Source organism: Thermobia domestica, chromosome 7 (genome assembly GCF_964235325.1).
Source record: "Thermobia domestica chromosome 7, izTheDome1.hap1.1, whole genome shotgun sequence".
Taxonomy (NCBI): domain Eukaryota; kingdom Metazoa; phylum Arthropoda; class Insecta; order Zygentoma; family Lepismatidae; genus Thermobia; species Thermobia domestica.
In genome coordinates, this window is record NC_137460.1 from 224,583,414 (window position 1) to 224,602,571 (window position 19,158).

Genomic DNA, 19,158 nt, shown 5'->3' on the forward strand with positions numbered 1-19,158 from the left:
CCCCTAACACTTTGAAAATTCTATCTTTGTGGGAAAGTCTGGAACTGACACTGTCTCTAAGTGTAAACAAACTACGAAAGTGTAAATTTCTAGTGTTGTATGAGTGGTAATAAAACGTAGAAGCAAAACGAGAGAATAATGTATAAGTTCGACGTTTCTCTGCTCCAAAAGGACTTCTTGGTAGCCGAGATAAAATATATTTAATAAACAAAGGAAAGAAGTGGTTAATGCTCGTGGTGAAGAATTCGATTCTTGGGAGAGATGCTTATCTGGGATAGAAACTAGAGTAGTGATTAGTCTTCTAGGTATTGTGATATCACTGATTACAGGCAAAAGTGTGAGGATAATTAACCTCTGTATTTATTAGATTGGTATATCTTGATTCAATCTCAAATTTATCAATCTCACTCAACTCATTAATATAAATATAACGTATGAACAATTAAATACTGCACTGAAAATCCGAACTTATAAAGGATGTAATATTTTACTGTATTTACATTATTTATCTACACAGAAACAATATTTTTTGCTTAGTATTAAATAGGAAGCAGTTTTATTAGATGAACTAGTCAAAAAAATTCTAAAAAATAGTTTTTATATATAGAAAAAATATTTTTCGAACGGACATATAACATTTGGGAACTTACCGGTAAAAATGTCCTAATCGCATTTGCGTGGTTACGTATTAACATTGTTAACTTTGGTTTATTATTATTATTATTTTGAACTGTTAGTTGTTCTTCTTGAGCCTTCGGTCCCCTATGCATTATAGATTAAAATTGTTCTTAATTGGTTAGTGTTCTGATTGGTTACATTTAAGTTTCCCTTTTTACTTTGCCCACCAATCATCCCAACACTCCTTACCATATTAATAATCAATTTTAAATATTGCGAGTTCAGTGCACAAAGAAATCATTTCCACTTATGGCCATTTTGAACATATTGTAAGGATCCATACACGCACGCATTACAAAGCTCATATTCTTACTACGAACACATGTTTTTACTATCATAAACAAACATTATCAGATGATGGAAGGGGACGGCACCACCAGGGTGGAACGGAGAGGATTCGGAAAAACTGCGAAGAAAGCCGACTTCCCCTTCATGGGTCCTCCCTCCAACAAGACGCCTATAAAAGAAGACAACGAGACGAGGAAACTGTCAGTTTAAAACTGATCGCTCATCTACCAAAATCTTCTCCTGTGGCGACTATGGGCTACAGAGATTACTTACCAACTCCTGGAGCTGCAATGAGCTACGGAGTTCCTTTTAGCGACAGTTCCTTATCCGACAGTCCTACACTGAGAGAAATGCATACTCCAGTCGGCATGTAAATGCTGTTTTTACCAGTTTACGCGCGTCACCTCATTAAGTAATGTTGTTTCATCCGTAGTACTGTCTACACCACCGTCCAGCGAAAATTTTGTATTGTGGGACCACCATTTCAAATCTAGAATTAACGCCATACCCATTCCGACGGTGGGAACTTACGTATATAATGTTGTGACCACCTTCCTACGGCTGTTCCCTCCTGATTCTTTCTAAATCTGTGACTCCCTACATTACGAGAGTAATATGACGTCATATCATTCTGTGAGAAGGAGAGAGAGGAAAGATGTTTTTAACACGAAATCAATCATGTGAATAAAATTATCCAATCACAGCCAGTCTAGTTCTTCTGCGACGAAAAAGTGTGGAAAAGAGGGCAGTGATGCCAATTCGGGGGAGAAGTTGCTAAATCTAGGGGGTTCAACTTTCAGGATAGCGACAAAAATATCTTTTTCGATTAGCGACTGTTTTGGTGATTTTTGAATGAGAATTTGGCGACTTACGTACAAAACTAGCGACTTTTGTGCTACCAACAACTTGTCCTATAATGAAGTACTATTAGTCGAATCAGCTTAGATATATGTTTGTTTTCCTTTTGTTTATTTAAATTAGCGTAAGCACTGATGAGCTGGGAAAGTATATAGCATGTGTCTCCATATTTTCGTTACGATTGCTGTTATCTCTTGTCCGCTAACGGAGACCAATTCCAATTTATAATGTCCTTTAGGTTGCAGAGCTTCCGTTTAAAGGCAAAAATAATACGTTAGCAAGAGTAAGTTGATAATTTGTAGAAACGTAAGTAAAAGTGAAGTGGATGTAAGATTCAATTCTTTGTTCGTTTTTCTAAACTCATTTTTGATTTTGCTGAACTGAAATTGATCATAAATTAAAAAATACATATATCGTTCTAAAAATGAAATTATTCTTAGTTACATATGATTCTTTCAATCTGAATTGACCACAAATTTAAAACATACACACACACACACACACATATATATATATATATATATATATATATATATATATATATATATATATATATATATATATATATATATATATATATATAGTGAGGGAGAGAGAGATAGAGAGAGAGTTCCATTAATAATTTTGTTGCGACTTTTCACCCGAAATTGGAGTCATTTCATCTCCCATTTAGCGACTTCTTGTGTCAACTTGTTGGCAACACTTAAAGAGGGAAACAACTAGCTATTAACGTTGTTGCTAAGGAAGCTAGGACTAAAAAACAAGAACCATACGTTGAAGGTAATGGATGAAGAAGTAAGTATACTACTCCAGCAATGGAACCTTACAAAGTTGGTTCCAAACTTTCAATTTAACTTAAATATTAATTTGATATTGTGTATTTACTACTTCCGAAAAGAAGTTTAAAGCTCGTCACACTTATACATTGAACGTTATTCAAAGGTGCGGCGAGATGGGGAATATTGTTAACAAAGTATAAAAGTGGCGTCGATAGCGTTTAAATATTGGAGGGCACATGCTACATTCTATATGCGCAAGTAACTTTTAGCTGCATACTGAGATTTATTTTAGTTTATGTTGATTGAGCAAATTTAGTGAGTGAGTTATCTAATGCAGAGCTATTGTCAATTAATTATACGAATATGAATTTTATGCATTTCAATCAGGGAACGTTCTAGAACACAGGTCGCCCTATATAGATTAGTAGCTAGGTTGATTCCTTCCTGTAGCAAAGTTTAATATTTAATTTACATAGTATTGCCGAGCGAGCGTTAGCGAGTGAAGGCAGGTTAGAGCCCCGCAGGGCACGTTGCTTTCTGTCTTTATTACAGCTAAATGAGAAGGGGGACCTGTGTTCTAGAACCTTGCCTTTCAGTCATCAGAGTAGTTAATTTTGTTTACACCTTAAAACCGTAGGCCTACTGCTTAGTATTTCGGTACAGCTACACCTATGCCAGGAAACAATTTCTGAGGCACTACAAGTAGGTTTCATAATTAAATAAATCTATGTAATAGGGAAACATGATAATTTCCAAGACACATCAGTTTGCACCATGTTATCAATCTGTACGGATTTATTTGGGCATGCGCCAATGTAAGAACAGTCCAGAATGTAGGGAATCGTTTCAAGTAAGAAAAGAGATAAATGCAATCTTAATTTGATGGAGTATTCTTAATCTGCACCAGCATTTAAACTGAAGGTGAAATACAGAATAGGGCATTTGTGCCGTATCGTAGGACCACTTTGAAAACGAAAAAAAAAAAATGTACCGCATTCACCTATATTTTGTTGGGTTGCATAAAGTTACGTCACTTTACGTTAGGGACATAGTAACTAAAACGCAAAAACAGGGGGTTAAGTTCCAGAGTTGGGCGTCCGTTTGCAGCAAAATTTTTAAAATTTACAGGAAGGATATGGATAATTTGATCGTTTGTGTGCTTGATAATATATAAGAGTCTCGAAAGATCTGGTTATTTGTTATATATAAGCGGTTATAAACATGGGACTATACGGCGAGCGGAGGGAACTATTTGGCGCAAGGTAACTGAACAGTTGCATTGTGGGAAAGAAACGAGCATTTATGTTATCAAAATGGCGAGTGTACAAGGGCAATGAACTAACAGTTTAAACATTTATGAAGCAATACGTTGATAACGAGCAAAATCTTTTAAAAGTTTGTGAAGAGCACGGATTAATGAACCTAATAACAAATTGCAGAAAGTGTGGAAAAGAGATAACAGCGAAAAAACGTGGCGAAAGCGGACGCCCAATTTCGGAATAAATGCCAAAACAGAAACCAACCTGTGCTAGGTGGCCACTAAAAAGCACAAATGCTATTTAGCCGAGTCATGGCAGGAAGGCCGAGGGGAGTGAGGGGGTACATCCGAAAGGTGCAGGCGCGTCATCGACGGTGGGTGTATGCATTAGCGAGAATGGTTACAAATATCTGGGTTTTGGCGATCGTAAAAATTACAAGAGCACTTGTCATCGTTTCACACTTGCAACGCTTCACTTGTTAACATACAATATAGCTTCTGTACACTATGCAGAAATAGATTCCCGTTCAGTTAGAAGTCACTTACCTTCAAAACTCAGGCTTGTAAACTTTTCCAATTTCAAGAAGAAAATTGTGTACAACAGTTTCCTGGGGTTTCCTTTCCTTAAATAAATACTTCGCTAAATAGCCCTCGAAATGCTCTTCCTTCTTCCCCAACGTCATGTCTTTCACGCTACTATATCCTAAGAAATGTACCTCTCCGCGAAAAAGTCCTTCCGCCTCCACATACAGTACTGCTTACAACATCAAAAACAGCCAACAAAGACAACGTTCTTCACTTTTACTATTTCACTTACCTGACTTTCACTCATTCCTCCTCACAAACTTAAATAAGTTCTCCAGTTGACCCGGTAAATTTCCTAAAATTGGTTCGGCAATACGGCACTTAACCCCAGAATAGTCTCAAATAAAAGTACCACACTAAGGAATTTTTGATGTGCATTGCCCTATCCGTCTCACTTGCGTTATTGCCGTTGTAAAGACCTCCAGAATTGGGAAAAACACAATAAATGTATAATTAATATTAATGCAAATACTCAGGGCTGCGGTGACACTTCTAATGGGTCCCATATTCGATTTCAGTTTCATTCAAGTGTTTTTTTTTTTTTTAGTAGACAAACACCGTAAACATGCATTTCCTCGTGATTGTCCCATTTTACTTAGTTATAAACTCTATTTTATTTACTCAACTATATACTTTTGATGTATGGTTAATGAAAGGTCATCATTTGTCCCGGAAATTCCGGGACTGTCACGGAATCGAGATCTGCGTCCCGAAAATGTTTCTCGGGACGCTTAAATGTCCCTGCTTTCAGCGAAGAAGAAAGGAAGGAAATATCATATTTTTTTTCATAAGATTAGGTATATAATTATTCTCTTCAACTTCTGAGTATGGCAGTTCAAAAGTTGAAAAATTGAAGAAAGAATAAAAGACTTGAATACATAAATCATGGATTTAATTAAGTTAAAAAAATAAACGAAAGAAGTTCTTCAAGATAACAAACGCCGCCAGAACATATTGTCAATGAATTAACAGTTCTTAAAAAAAAAAAACGAACAGACAAAACGTGTTAAAGGAAACATCATATCTTGAAGAGCTAAAACAGGCTCTGAAAGCCTCGAAACGTAATAGATCCTGAGAAAAAGAAATTGCTTACCAGGGGAGAAGGGATAAATCATCTGCTTTCGTTTGCTTAACTAGGGAAGAGAAGGTCTACTAAAATGACCAAAACTGTGATTACGCAATACCTGAACAACTCTATCTAATGGAAGGAAGGAAGTTAGTATATAACACATCTTTTCATTTTAAGCATTTAGTAGCGTCCCGGATCTTCATTTTTTAAATATGGCAATCCTACAACCCTTCTGGGTTGAACGAAAAACTAATGAGTAGGTGTTAGAATTAGTATGGGAGAAAGAAAAAAAAATTAGATGTAATTAAGAGGAGGAAGAGGAACTGGTTGGGACATTGACTGAGAAGGAACTGTATTATGAGGGACGTGCTAGAGGGTATGGTGGAAGGAAAGAAAGAGGAAGTGAGGAGGATATCAAAACAGAAAATTGTTACGCCAAGGCAGAGACTAGCTGAGGACCGTGGTGCATGGGAGCTTCTCAGTTGCAGCAAGTGACCTGCCAATAAGGGTTGTGAGGTTAAAGTTGATGGGTGCTCAATATTAATTAAATATAATCAATATTATGTAGCCTAGTTTCTATAGCAAAGGTGAATTTCTGAAAGGAGCTGTGGCAGGGTTGGCTGGTTAAAAAAAAAAAAAAAAGAAAAAAGAAAACTGGTTTAAACCAGAAAACGAAAAATGTTCATAAAAGTGTAAGTGTTCGTAAAATCTTGATGAACTCATATTTGTGGGTTATCACGTTTCACTCCCTTATATTATTCGTATTATATTTAGATCCAAATTCCCCATTCATTACTCAAAGAGATTACACTACAAAAGCAACTTCTTTTTTGTATAAGTTTATGAATGTTTCTTTTGTGATTTTTTATAGTTTGTTATTATTGTTATGCAATTGGAATCAAAAGCTTAAATATTGTTTCGTTTTAATAATGTGTACTATTGATCGAAATGCTGTACTTTTTGGGGGGGTCATACAAACTCCACGAGAGACATTTATTGAAATCAGAAGTATCTTTGGTATCTATTTATGTATAAGTGGGTCAGAGCCAATTCGTATCTTTATTCACTTCTCTTACTGATATGCAAATTAAGTTGTTATATTTCTTTAACTTGGACTAATAAAAGTCGTAGTGAACTAACTTGGACTAAATTAGTTATGTACTCTGCAGTATTTTGAAATTATCCGTATGTAATTCTGTATAATGGTTTCACTTGTGCAACTGTTCATCTTTTTGTCCTTCTGAAATGACTCTTGATAATTATATTAACAAGTATGTAAAGATCAGTACAATGCATTTTTATCAGGAGTCCGTGAGTGAGTGGTAGAGTATCGCATTTGTGGCTATAATTATTCTCGGTTTCGAGTTTAAATGGAGGATAATTTCTCTTGGATGTAAGCCGAGTAGCAGTTTAGATTCCGCTTGAAGCTTATGTGACCCCTTCCGACATAACCCGTTGTTGCATAATAACTCAAAGGCGAAACAAACTTATTTATCTCCACATGTGATATAAATATATAGTGCTAATTATTTAAACCATAAAATCCTGGTTTAAACAAACAAAAAAAAAAGTTTGTGTTTTTTTCAATGAAAAAAAAAAGGTTTTTGCCCACCCTCGTTGTCAGTGTTAATCATGAATTCTCACAAATTGCTGTTGTGAGAGTTTATTTTAGCGTCCGTTTCATCACCAATACTATGTAAGAAGTGGAGCTACGCTACAACGTGCCCGCCCGCAATCGTATCCGAGTCTCGCGCCGAAGACACGATACGTGGAAGCACTAAATCAGTCTCCTATGATGTACTAGTATATAAACAGTCTCGTCTTTTAAATGCCGTTTTATTTTTAATTGTTTAACGAAAATAATTGTATTTGCAATATATTATTTTAAAAACTTTCATTTATTATAAGTATTAAACATGTTTCATAGAAACATAATAGATGAACTTCCTTTGGAGGTTCCAGGTCCATTTTCCCTCTGTGGCTACACCCCTGACAATACATCCTATGCCCTGTCGCGTTAGATCGTTATTTAATGCTGCGAATAATTAAATTACGGCTTCTAATGCTTGAACAAATGTTAAGGTAGAATTCTCTAACAGTTTCCGTTTGAATAATTTTTAGTAAAAATGTAACCACACAAGTAGCAAATATTCAACATTTAGACAGCTGATCAAGTGGTTAGCTCGCGCACTTTTGGTGCACGGGGTCTTGGGTTCGATGTCCAATGCAGACCCACTTCTTACACAGCCTTGGTTTGAAAGGGGACGCCGAACTTCAATAAATAATTGCAACAGCTTGCAGCTTTTATAAAATTTAATAAAAATTGCAAATAGCATTGTTTTCGTCCAATTCCAGCATGTAGCCTAATTACTTATTGCAGTAAAATATTATTTGATCCATTTAAACTAAACATACAGCAGTTAGTGTTTGCTGGTAATTTGTTTACTTTCGTCCCGTGAGATATTTTATGTAGAACTTCCCTCGAAGGAAAAAAAGATGAAGAAATTGCTCTGATTGCTCATAAGTCTTGATTATCATAAGAACACTTTCATCAACTCATTGCTGTGTGTAAATAATTATTAGCACAAGTTATAACATTGTCTTTTTTTTTTCTATATAAGAAAACTGTATTGATATAACAGCCATGCGTTTCCTGAATGAAAGGGACATGGAGCAGCTTATTCCACAGATCGGCCTCCGTGCTAAATTCTGGGAGAACTGGACTGTTTGGTCTCAAGCTGTCGACACTCAAAATGTAAGAGCATTTCCAAATAATACTTATGAGTTGACACAGTACTTGTACAATCCGCGGCAAAAAACCTGCAACATGAGCATATAAGTTTATTGTGAAATGACGAAGTCTTTTGCTTCAAAATAAGTGTGCACGGGAGGAGGCCGAGGTTTATCCTGGCATGATTCGTTCCACTTAGACGTTATGTTCATTCCCTGTGCTGTTAGGCGTAGTTTCGCAATAAACTTACATTCTCATGTTGCAGGTTTTTTGCCGCGGATTGTACAAAGAAATTTGGTACGAAAACGTTTAGTGTGGAAAAAGTAGTTTATAGAACAAGAATATATTATAACATTCTTCTTGCATAATGTACGTTGTGCGAATAGTTGATCATGAGCATATACTTTGTACTAAGCACCCATTGAAAATGTTTCATGTATAATTACCTGCGAAGAATATACAAGTCACATCTTTGTGTTAAACAGGGAGATGGGGTTCTGTAGGAGATAGTGTTGTATTGTTACATTCTTATGGTTTTGTTTTACAATGTGTAACAACAATCAACTATTGTCAAGACTTCCAGTTTAATTGTAATTTTGGCCATTTTTTTTTTAAATCTCATACTTAGTGCTAAGCTTATATGAGGAATACTTTTTTTTTAGTTGAATATACGTGAAATGTTATATAATGAATAATATATTAACTGCTTCAAAGGTGAGTTTCGTTGAATTTTCTGCCTATTGCATTACGGTGTCTTTAGCTACGCACAATGCTGGGTCGCTCCGTGTTGTCAGATCCGAGTATTTTTTCTTCTTTTTTTTCGTTAGTTGCCTTCTGATGTCCCACACAGAGACTTTTCCTTTATTGATGCCTTGGGAAAGACAGAGAATGCAGTCAGTAAATACTTGCTTTTATTAATAGGTTTGAAATTTTAAGTACGTAGTATAACCACCCTTAGTTAGGTGATGAAGTCCAATCTCTTCGGACCGAAACTTGTAAATCACAAAGTAGTAGCCTAGAGGATGGTTACACCAATTTAGCTCTAGCAATTTAGCTCAAGATACTAATTTCCTAGAATTTTACTGTTTCATATCGTCTTTTTATAAAGTTTGTTTCTCATTTTTACTGTAAAATACTCAGCTTTTCGTGAAGCTTTTCTAATCACTCATCGATTTTTTTTCTCTCCGGACAGTGACAATTCGTATTTAATTGTTGTGGCTTGCATACGCTTTCCTGTAACTTTTAAAAAGTTTATTATTAGTGTATTAAGTTTGCTTCTGAATAATGATTCTCAACCGTACTTTCCAGTATGTATGTATTTAATATGTTTATTTGTAGGTTAATCCTTCCTTTGAACCAGAGTTTGAAGATTCCATACTGGACATATCTACGAGTGTATTAAAAGCAACAGGTGCAGAAGAAGTATTTTTACAGCGTCGAACGAACACAGCAAAAACTTTACCGGACACTTCGGAACCAATTGTTGGACGAGAAGAATTAGCAACTTCAAATCAGCAAATTCAGCTTTATGAACCACTGTGTGCAAGGAAAGATTTTGAAGTAAACAGGGAACAGGATGATAATTTTGTAAGTTATTGATATAATGAACTTTTTATTTTATATTTGTACGTATAGCTGGGCTCACTTTACGGAGCAACGTACTTCCAGACGCTTCGTAATGCACTGCTAAACGAGGCCACTTCGAAACCATAGATGTGAGAAATAACCAAGTTCTCAATGACAATTCGTTATTTTAAAAAAAAGGTACCTTTCACTCTGTTCACATACATAGTGCCAGTTTCATTGTTCTCAATTTTATCATACCATGTTTATTTTACTGTGAACAATTCCTTGTATATTCAGTCACTGTTCATACAAAAGTATTTCGACAAATTAAGTAGCAGCATTTGCACTATGCTTCCTTGAAGATTTTAAATTACCTTTCGCTCTTTATACATTACCTTTGTTCAAGCTTGTATCTGTTTTCTCGAATATTAACTCTCTTCTATTAAGCATGAACATTAGATCATCCAATATGCAATATATGTTTCGGTGATTTATATTACAGGTTCTCAAAGTACTACAGAGCTCCATGGATGGGAAAGGTCTTATTGCAGCAGGAAATACAACCGGTGGACTCTTAACACAGAGGCAGAGAAAAGAGCTTGGTGGAATAATAATCAGAGCGATCTTAGGTGATAGCACATCCTTAAAAGTTCACGCAGAAACCTTTACTAAGTTAGCTCTTGAAATAAGAAAAATATTTCCGAAGGAGCTTCCAGCTATTTACTTCACTTCCTCATTAAGTGCTATCCCTTACCGAAAGAAACGGAACGCTGGTGGCATCTTGTATGAAGCTTATATATCAAGGCGCAGAAGATTCCGCAAACTTGGGGAGCTTCCTGGATTCAGTAGGTCAAGAAACTCAAGACCCTCATCACCAGCAACACTAACAGATTCCAGCTGTACTGAAGATGATACTGAAGTCGGTAAGTATTTTTTCAGTTGCCAAATATTTTGAAAGTGCTAGGATCTATTGTATTATATATTTACTTTATCTGCTAAATATTTTAAAGCACTTAAGCCTTAAAGAAAAGGTTCACTCTGGTGAATGGAATCTTTTATCAGCTTACAAGACAAGATATCGTTTTTGTGATAGTGACTTTATCTCCCAAGCGAAGTGCATATAATTAATTATCAATAATTAAGTTTAACGGCCCACAGTTATACCCTTTTAGCAAAAGGAGCTGGATGGTTAATGAAAGTGAATGATGGTGGAATTAAGTTTTATGTGGTCTCCCAACGGAGATCGAACTCGGGACCATGCGCACTAAAGGCATATGTGCTAGCCACTAGAGCAGCTGGAGACACAAGAAAAGTGCAACCCGCGAATTGATGTATGGGTATTGCTGTATTAGGACTAAATTTTCAAATTTTTGCTATGTTCTTTTCACGTCCAAATCCTGCTAATTGCATTTGTTTCCGAATGACTCATGTAAACACTAAAATTTTCCCGTTATTCCATTTCTGAGAACTATTAGTAAGATCTGACAAAAAACACACACTATACAAGTGTAAATAAGTAATTTTAATAACGTGTAGGTGCTCTAGGTTGAATATTTAACGAAGAAAAAGAAACCTACCTTGCATCTCGTGCTTTTTATCCTGGTTAATATTTCATTTCTTCAATATTGCCTCCCGAGCTGGAGCCTTGGTCTGAAATCTTCCTACTATATACTAGACTTTGTATTATATTTTTATTTATTTACATGCTATTTTATTGTTATTATTCTTTTATTTATTTATTTTTGTTTTTAAATCCTGTAATACTAAACACACCACATGTCCCCAAAGCACTGAATATTCTTTCACCGTAACAGCTCGAACTGTGTCTTTTCGTTCTGGTGAGGTGAACGTATTGTTGTCATTGTTAAAACAAGCTTGTATTTAGGAGAACAGGCTGGAATAGATTATACTCACCTTACATCCTTGTGTGTAAATGAACAAGAGAAACAAGTGAAAGAAGTGTAAATTATTAAAACAAAACAAAATATTTTCTTTAATACGTTTTACATCTCCAAAACGAAAGGATATAATTCGAACTTTAAGGTGAAAGAATGTGTTTTGTTTTGAGGACACGTCGAGTGTTTCATATTACAAAACTTAAAAATCACAGTGTCTTCTAGTTCGTAGTAGGAATGTTCGAGACCAAGGGAGAAGCGCAGGCAGAAATATTAAAGAAAGAATTAATAAGAATAATAAAGCACTGGATGTAATGTGAGTTTCTTTCAGAAGTACTTTTATTACTTAGTATAGTCTAAGCATCGGGGCTAAAAAATTGAGGTCTAAGGGCAAATCATGTAACAATTTGGCATCCGATATTTTTTTGAATATATACCCATCACTGATCACAAAAACACCAGAGCCGGATGCCAGAAAGCCGAAATTTTAGCCATTTGTATTATTCACTATATCTTCGTAACTATTGAAGCTAAAGCATACAAAGTTTTTTCATTTTGTTTGCGTAATTGTCTTCAAATTAATTTCAGTGCATTTTTGAGCTAAATATAATGGTTTTCTTGTTATTTTCACTTAGTATTGGTTGCGTGTGAAGTCAGTTTTTAGCCACAGATTATTTACAAGATCGAATTTGGAAAAATGTGTCTTCTAAACGTTTTTCGCCATTTTATGCTCTTCCAAAAAATGCATGCTTATATTAGTGTAGGACTAATAGTGCCTGAGTTAAAGCGACTTTATTCTGTCGTGTGTGAAACTGATCACGGCGCGGCCCAAGAGTTACCTTCCCACAAGCGGTATATATCAGCAGCTGATAATGATTAATATATATATATAATCTTGTCTGCCTGTAAGTCTATAATCCTGATAATTAAGTCTGTGTATAAACTAATTACAGTTATCCAGTTTTAATATGAATTGAGGGGCTTTTTCCAAAATAACCCTTGTTAAAATACAAAATTTCTCTGAAGAATAAAAAGAGAGCTTTCTCTAGTATACAGTATGAGAAACTCTGCAAATCTGTTTCTTTATACGTGTCTCTGATACCTTGTAAAACATGCAGCTTTCTTTTCATTTTTCTGAAAAAAAAAATCTTCTTTCAACAAGGGTTGCTTTTGCCACAAGTCCTTCGATTTATTTACTACAATCAATACTAAGCGAAATAGAGCAGGAACCAGATTTCAAAATTGCCTTCAAGAGAGAATCATGAACAATTTGCCATCCACGTTTTTTTATACATTACCACCGTTTCCTCTTAATACTTACTGTAAAGGTCAGAAAAAAATACGATATGCCTAACACATTTTATAAATGATCAGTTTTTAAACTAAAATCTTATTTACAGAAGAAGCACTTACCTATTATTAAAATTGTATACAGTTGTTATAATAAAATAAATCTATAATAAGAAACGTAATAGAAGGAATTCATATACATAAGAAATGTCTATACCTTAGAACATTTTATTTTTTATTTTTAGAGTTAGTTCTTAATAATGTTATGCCACTCTTATATAACGGTAACCAAGAAAGTTCTGTCCCTTTTCCACCCGCATTTTCGAACATCGATATGTCACCTTAGACGTACGTGGAAGATCAAAAATAGTTCCCATCAACATCGACGACCTTCTGCCAAAGAAAAAAAGTTTTTTTTTACATATCTGGTCTCTAGTACTTTTACAAAAGATAAAATATTAAAAAGCATTAAAATCAGATACCTGAAGCGTCATCTCAATATTTACTTTCTTTCAGTTGCTCCATCTGTGGCTGAACACCTGCAGTGGCTGAGTAATGCAATCCAGCCATGGTCCCTGTATTGGAAGGAAACCGTAGACTCTCGGCTAAAATATTTAGAAGATACTGAAGTTACTCTGAGCGAGTATTTCAATAAATACCCAGCCTTGAAGCAACAACAGGGATATCAACTGGTAAGTGGTGTAGGGGGATATGTTAGTGCATTGGTTATTTTTTCACAATATTCGAATCAAATGCTAAATACGAATAATTTTTATCGTTTCTTATGAATCTTAGCCCTCACAAGCAGCAGCTTCAGTTTTGACGAATAATTGTCTCATAGATACGAAATTCAATTGTATGCTTTTTCTTGTAAGAGAAAACTACAAAATATTGCATTACAAAAAGTGTAAGATCAAATTTGAGAGCAAACAAGTTTTATATTTCATTCTATTAAGTTTCTTTTTTTTTTTTTTTTTTTTTTTTGTATATGTGAAAGCTGGTTTAGATGTTTCTCTTGAGTAAGTCGTTATCTTTTTCTTTCTCAAGAAGCAAGTCAGAAACTTTGTAGTGTGTAAGTTGGAGTATATTTTATATAGCTTCAAGGGTTAAATTATATCAGTTGTCCTGTGTCTTCGCAGGTAAGAATTTTGGAAATAAACGTAATATTTGTATATTTCTCCATTCTTCAATTTAAAGCTAACGAGGGTACCTACTTAAATATGTTCACAATTCACAAACTGAGATTGTCAGCTATACGGTCCGTCATGATTTATAATACTTTAGTGCCATTCGCTAACGTTCCTAGAAACATTTCTGTTTCCTAGATGATACAATAAAGTGTGATGCAGGGGGAAGTGTAGGTGATCATCATCAGCACCTTAATATATACAACCATTTTGTAGTGCGTTTGGATTTGATAAGACCTCATATTCTATGCCTGGCCTGAAACCCAGAACTACCGTATCTCGTGGGAACATGAAAACAATTATAAACCAAACAGTCAAACTTAGTTGAAGTTCGCCAGTAAGTTTATCTACCACTAAAATCCCATCAAAATCTGCTTAATGTTTTTCGAGTAATTGACGAAAGAACATAAATTCTAAAAATTGTTTCTTTGCCTGATCAACTATCGTGACAATCTATTTCCTATATATGAAATTTTGTAACAAATTTAGGGACGCACATGACTTTTGAATTATTTCATAATATGTGTAGCTTAAATGTCTTAAATCACTGATGACCTAATGGCGGCTCGCTGGCTAATCAGATCCGCGAATAAAAATGAACAATATATATATATATATATATATATATATATATGATTGGTTTATGTTTCAACTGCATGAATACTAGCAAGAATATAGCAGATTACCTTAATTTACCTAAAGCGCGATTTGATTTTTAACTGTGAAAAACAAATCTTTATCCTTCTGGTTTCCAAACCTATTCTCCATGGTGAGGTCATTAATACCTGACTGGTTTGAGAAAAGGCACTTTTATATAGTTACTCCCAAATGTTAATAATTCAGTAGTTTCTATGTAATAGGCTATATATGACAGAGATATTAATAGGTTTCTGACATCAACACTGCTTTTTATTTCAGTTACTTACCGATTTTGACTACAAGGAACCTGGAAAAAACTATTCACAGTTTAGTGGCATCCTTAGGGTCCGTGACAAAATAATAAAAATAGCAAATGAGAAGCAGAAAAACTCCAGAGAATAACAAGTGAGAAGCAGAAAGACTCCGCCTCAGTTTTTCAGAATTTCTTATGTATGAATGAAGTTTTAAAACCAATTTTGCGGAACCTGAAACGGCTACAAAATTGTACAGCTGGTATGGAAAACATAATACAAAGCAGAGTCTGGCTAGACATCATGGCCAAAACTGAAGAGCAGGATAGTTTAATGCTCCCGTTGATTTTTTTTATTATTATTATTATTCCGAGATAAGCAATCCTCTTGGTAGCCATTATACCATTCATAAATTGGGTGCTGTTTATTTATCACTACCTTTTCTGGCTGGCCATTTGCTTTCACAATTGAATTACATATTTCTCTTAGCATTATTTCATGCATCAGACAGAGTACAGTTTGTTAATGACAGTTTTTAAGCAAGTAAGTGAACAACTTAACTTCTTGCGTAATACTGGTATTAATGTATCCACAGATGTGCACACAGGTAATATAAGGTTTCATGTTTGTTTCTCAGGCGATAATCTTGGTCTAAACAGTATTTTGAGGTTTGTGGAAAGTTTTGTTGCAGACTGTTGGTGTCGAATATGTTCAGTAAATAAAAAACAGTTGCAGACCATGTGTTTTGAAAATCTGTTCTTCATAAGGACAATAGTAAATTATGAACATGCTGTATTGTTACAGAATAAATCAAAAACTGGTATAAAAGAAAGATGTGTCATTCTTGATACATTGCATGGCTTTCAACTTTTTGACCACGTGTCTGTTGATATTCTTCACGATTATTTTGAAGGTTGCTGTCGCTATGTCATGCCATTTCTTGTTGAATTTTTACTAATTCGTTCTAAACTTACTTCACTTAACATTTTAGAAAGCAATTGAAAGCTTTTAATTATGGCCCGACTCAGGTTCAAAACCCACAAACTGTATTGTTGTTGATGGTTGCAATGTAAGAATTAAAACATCAGCTGCTGAGATGATGGTATTGATAAGACACTTGGGTCTGATAATTAGAGAGTATGTACCCACAGACTGTGAGGTGCGCGGGAGTTGTATTTATATGTAACGTAAAATTATGGATAGGCTACTTAATCGCCGAGTTTGTGTTGATTCCACAGAACAGTTGCAATTTATGATTACAGATTTTCTTTCTGCAAAGGCCTCTTGTAACCGACTGAATATTTTTAAAACAATAGCATTAAGAAAACAGCTACTCCTCAATGATATTTTTATTGAAAACAAAACGTTGGATGCCTTTGCATGTGCAAAGAAAGTATCAGTTAGTAATTTAACTAATCACCTCCTGTGTGAACGGTTTGATCTGCGGCAATCAAACTTGTTCGTAGTGAAGTGGATTAAAGTTAAGGGTCAGAGGTTACATATTTCTTCTGTTGTCACAGTAGATCTATGCATTGATACACTCCTGCTTTTGCACAAATTACTAAAATATTTGTTGCTGATGATGGATGAGTTTTTTTCTTATGTTCTCTGTTTCAAACAGTGGAATTGGACTTATTATTTTGCATATCATGTACATAGAACCAATGAGAGTGACTGGTTTCAACCCTCTGCTCTGTTTTCTTTAGTGCCGAATGCAATTACTATCATGTGCGACAGTAAGATATACATAACTGTCAGAATGCCCTTAGAATAGCTTGGCTAGCTTAGATTACATGGAGTTCCATCATTTTATATTTTATGTATTTATTTTTTATTTTGTTTATTTATTTATTTGTTGCTTGAGAAGTTAAAGGGAACTGTACTAGGTCTGATTTAATAGGTTTTGTCTTTCCTGTTTTATAGAAATTGTAAGAAGCTTCTTTCTCATGAGTATAAGGGATGAAAACAGACAAATATTGTTATGTCATGCTTATAAATGGCAATTATTTACTATTATTCCATTGTATGTGAAATCTATGAGCCACACAAGTCCCTCGTTAGATGATGTGGTAGAAAAGTATATGAGTGTGAACGTGGAACACTGTGTTGTGAATTTTTTTTCTTGGGAAGTTAAAGGGAACTGTACTAGGTCTGATTTAATAGGTTTTGTCTTTCCTGTTTTATTGTAATTGTAAAAAGCTTCTTTCTCATGAGTATAAGAGATGCAAACACACAAATGTTGTTATGTCATGCTTATAAAAGGCAATTATTTACTATTATTCAATTATATGCAAAATCTATGAGTCACACAAATCACTTGTTAGATGATATGGTAGAAAAGTATGTGAGTGTTGACGTGGAACAGTGTGTTGTGAAATTTCTTTGATATGAAGACGAAAATTAGTAAAATATTCAGATGAGTCCAATCATCCGGCATTTTACAATTAGTGAGTACTACAATTCACTCTAAGAAGAGTTTCTGTTAGACCATCCATTAGGGACTGTCATCCTCCCAATGCGACGAGTACACCTTTGACCGAGAGATATTTCAATGTTAATATATGAATAAAACATTTCGACACCCCTTCCAAGTAGTATTGGGCATAATCTCACTTGCCAAGTGCTAACAGAGACTGTGACTCTGAGCAACCTCGTTTGAGATTATCTTGTACTTATGTACACTATTCAAAGGTTAACTATTGACAGAATTACCTTAACAAGGAAAAAAAAACTCATCTTACATGTAGTACTTTATTGTATTTGTTAGTTCTTCATTTCGATATATCCGCCCGCGCTGGAGCCTTGGTCCCGCTCTCGAATACTCCTACTGCAAACTAGAATAAATTGAAAGTGTGTGAATTTCTTTTAAAGTTCTAAAATAAAACATTCCACATGTCCCCAAAACAATAAACGTTGCCACTTTAACTGCTTGAACTGTGTCCTTTTGTTCCGAAGATGTAAAACGTATCGAAGAAAATATTTCGTTTTTTAATAATTTACACTTCTCACTTTTCTTGTGTACACTACTTTGCTAAATGATTCAATTCCACTCTGTTCTCCAGAACACAAATTTATTTTTATAATGGAAATAATTTTAATACGTTTACATCTCCAAAACGAAAGGACACAGTTCGAGCTGTTAAGGTGAAAGAATTTTAGTGGTTTAGGGACATGCGGAGTGTTTCGTATTACATGGCTTTAAAAATCACATTATGTTATTTCTTTTAGTTTTTAATAGGAGTTTTCGAAAGCAAGGCCCCAGCGCAGGCAGATATATTGAAAGGGAGATTCAACAAAGATAATAAAGCACCACATGCAAGGTGTGTTTCTCTTTTTCTTTTTTTAAATATGCATCCTAGAACTTATACAGATTATTATATGGTTATCTTAACTCTATTCAGCTTGAAGTCATGTGTAAACTTCACTCGCGTTTATGTTATTCAAAAACATCAAATTCCACATATGCATTCGGACATGTCTATAGGTTATTTAACAAATGATACGCTTTGTCCAGCGTCTATAGCACACTATAAGTAATAGTAAGTGTGTACTCTCATGCTCATGAGAGAAAATAATACTTGGAATTGAACATCCCTCGTACTTAGTTAAGTGTCTATTTACACTTTATCGTAAAAGTTCATAATCTTTACATTATTCGTATTTCATAATTTTGTGTTGTATTTTTGTTTGTAATTTTGTTTACATTATTTGTTGTATTACATTTGTTGGAACAATTCTTGTACTCCCATATTGAAACGCAATTAATATTTTTTGAACGAGAATGGCAAGTTTTTGTATTTTTCAATTACCATACGTTTCATGTGTTGCATTTTTGTTATTTTGTAACAAAGTAATTTGCAATAATGCTTTAAAATTAGAAGTGAAGTAAAATATAGTAGTTCAGTATAATGTTTATTCTTTTCTCCTGAAGAATGTAACAATGTTTCATGTGTGAGAATGTGTAAAGTTATGTAAATTTTTCACCATAATACAAGACGTTTGTAAAATTTCAACTGGTGTTTTCTATTCATAATATGTGTTTCGCTTATAATTGTACAAAGAATTGGTTGTAGGTACCCACTTC

General features: G+C 34.5%; 1 protein-coding gene across 2 annotated transcripts; it reads left to right on the forward strand.

The window, feature by feature from the left end:
- Positions 1-2,469: 2,469 nt before the first annotated feature.
- LOC145690716 (uncharacterized) lies at positions 2,470-18,762 on the forward strand. 2 transcript variants are annotated; one of them, XM_081765886.1, is made up of 6 exons: positions 2,470-2,619; positions 8,137-8,270; positions 9,585-9,833; positions 10,315-10,735; positions 13,514-13,689; positions 15,103-18,762. In XM_081765886.1, the coding sequence occupies exons 2-6, from the start codon at positions 8,160-8,162 to the stop codon at positions 15,223-15,225; spliced, it is 1,080 nt and encodes a 359-aa protein (XP_081622012.1). In that variant the 5' UTR covers positions 2,470-2,619; positions 8,137-8,159; the 3' UTR covers positions 15,226-18,762. The 2 variants fall into 2 exon arrangements, with proteins under 2 accessions (XP_081622012.1, XP_081622013.1); XM_081765887.1 differs by lacking the exon at positions 8,137-8,270 and having other exon boundaries at positions 2,498-2,619.
- Positions 18,763-19,158: the final 396 nt, after the last annotated feature.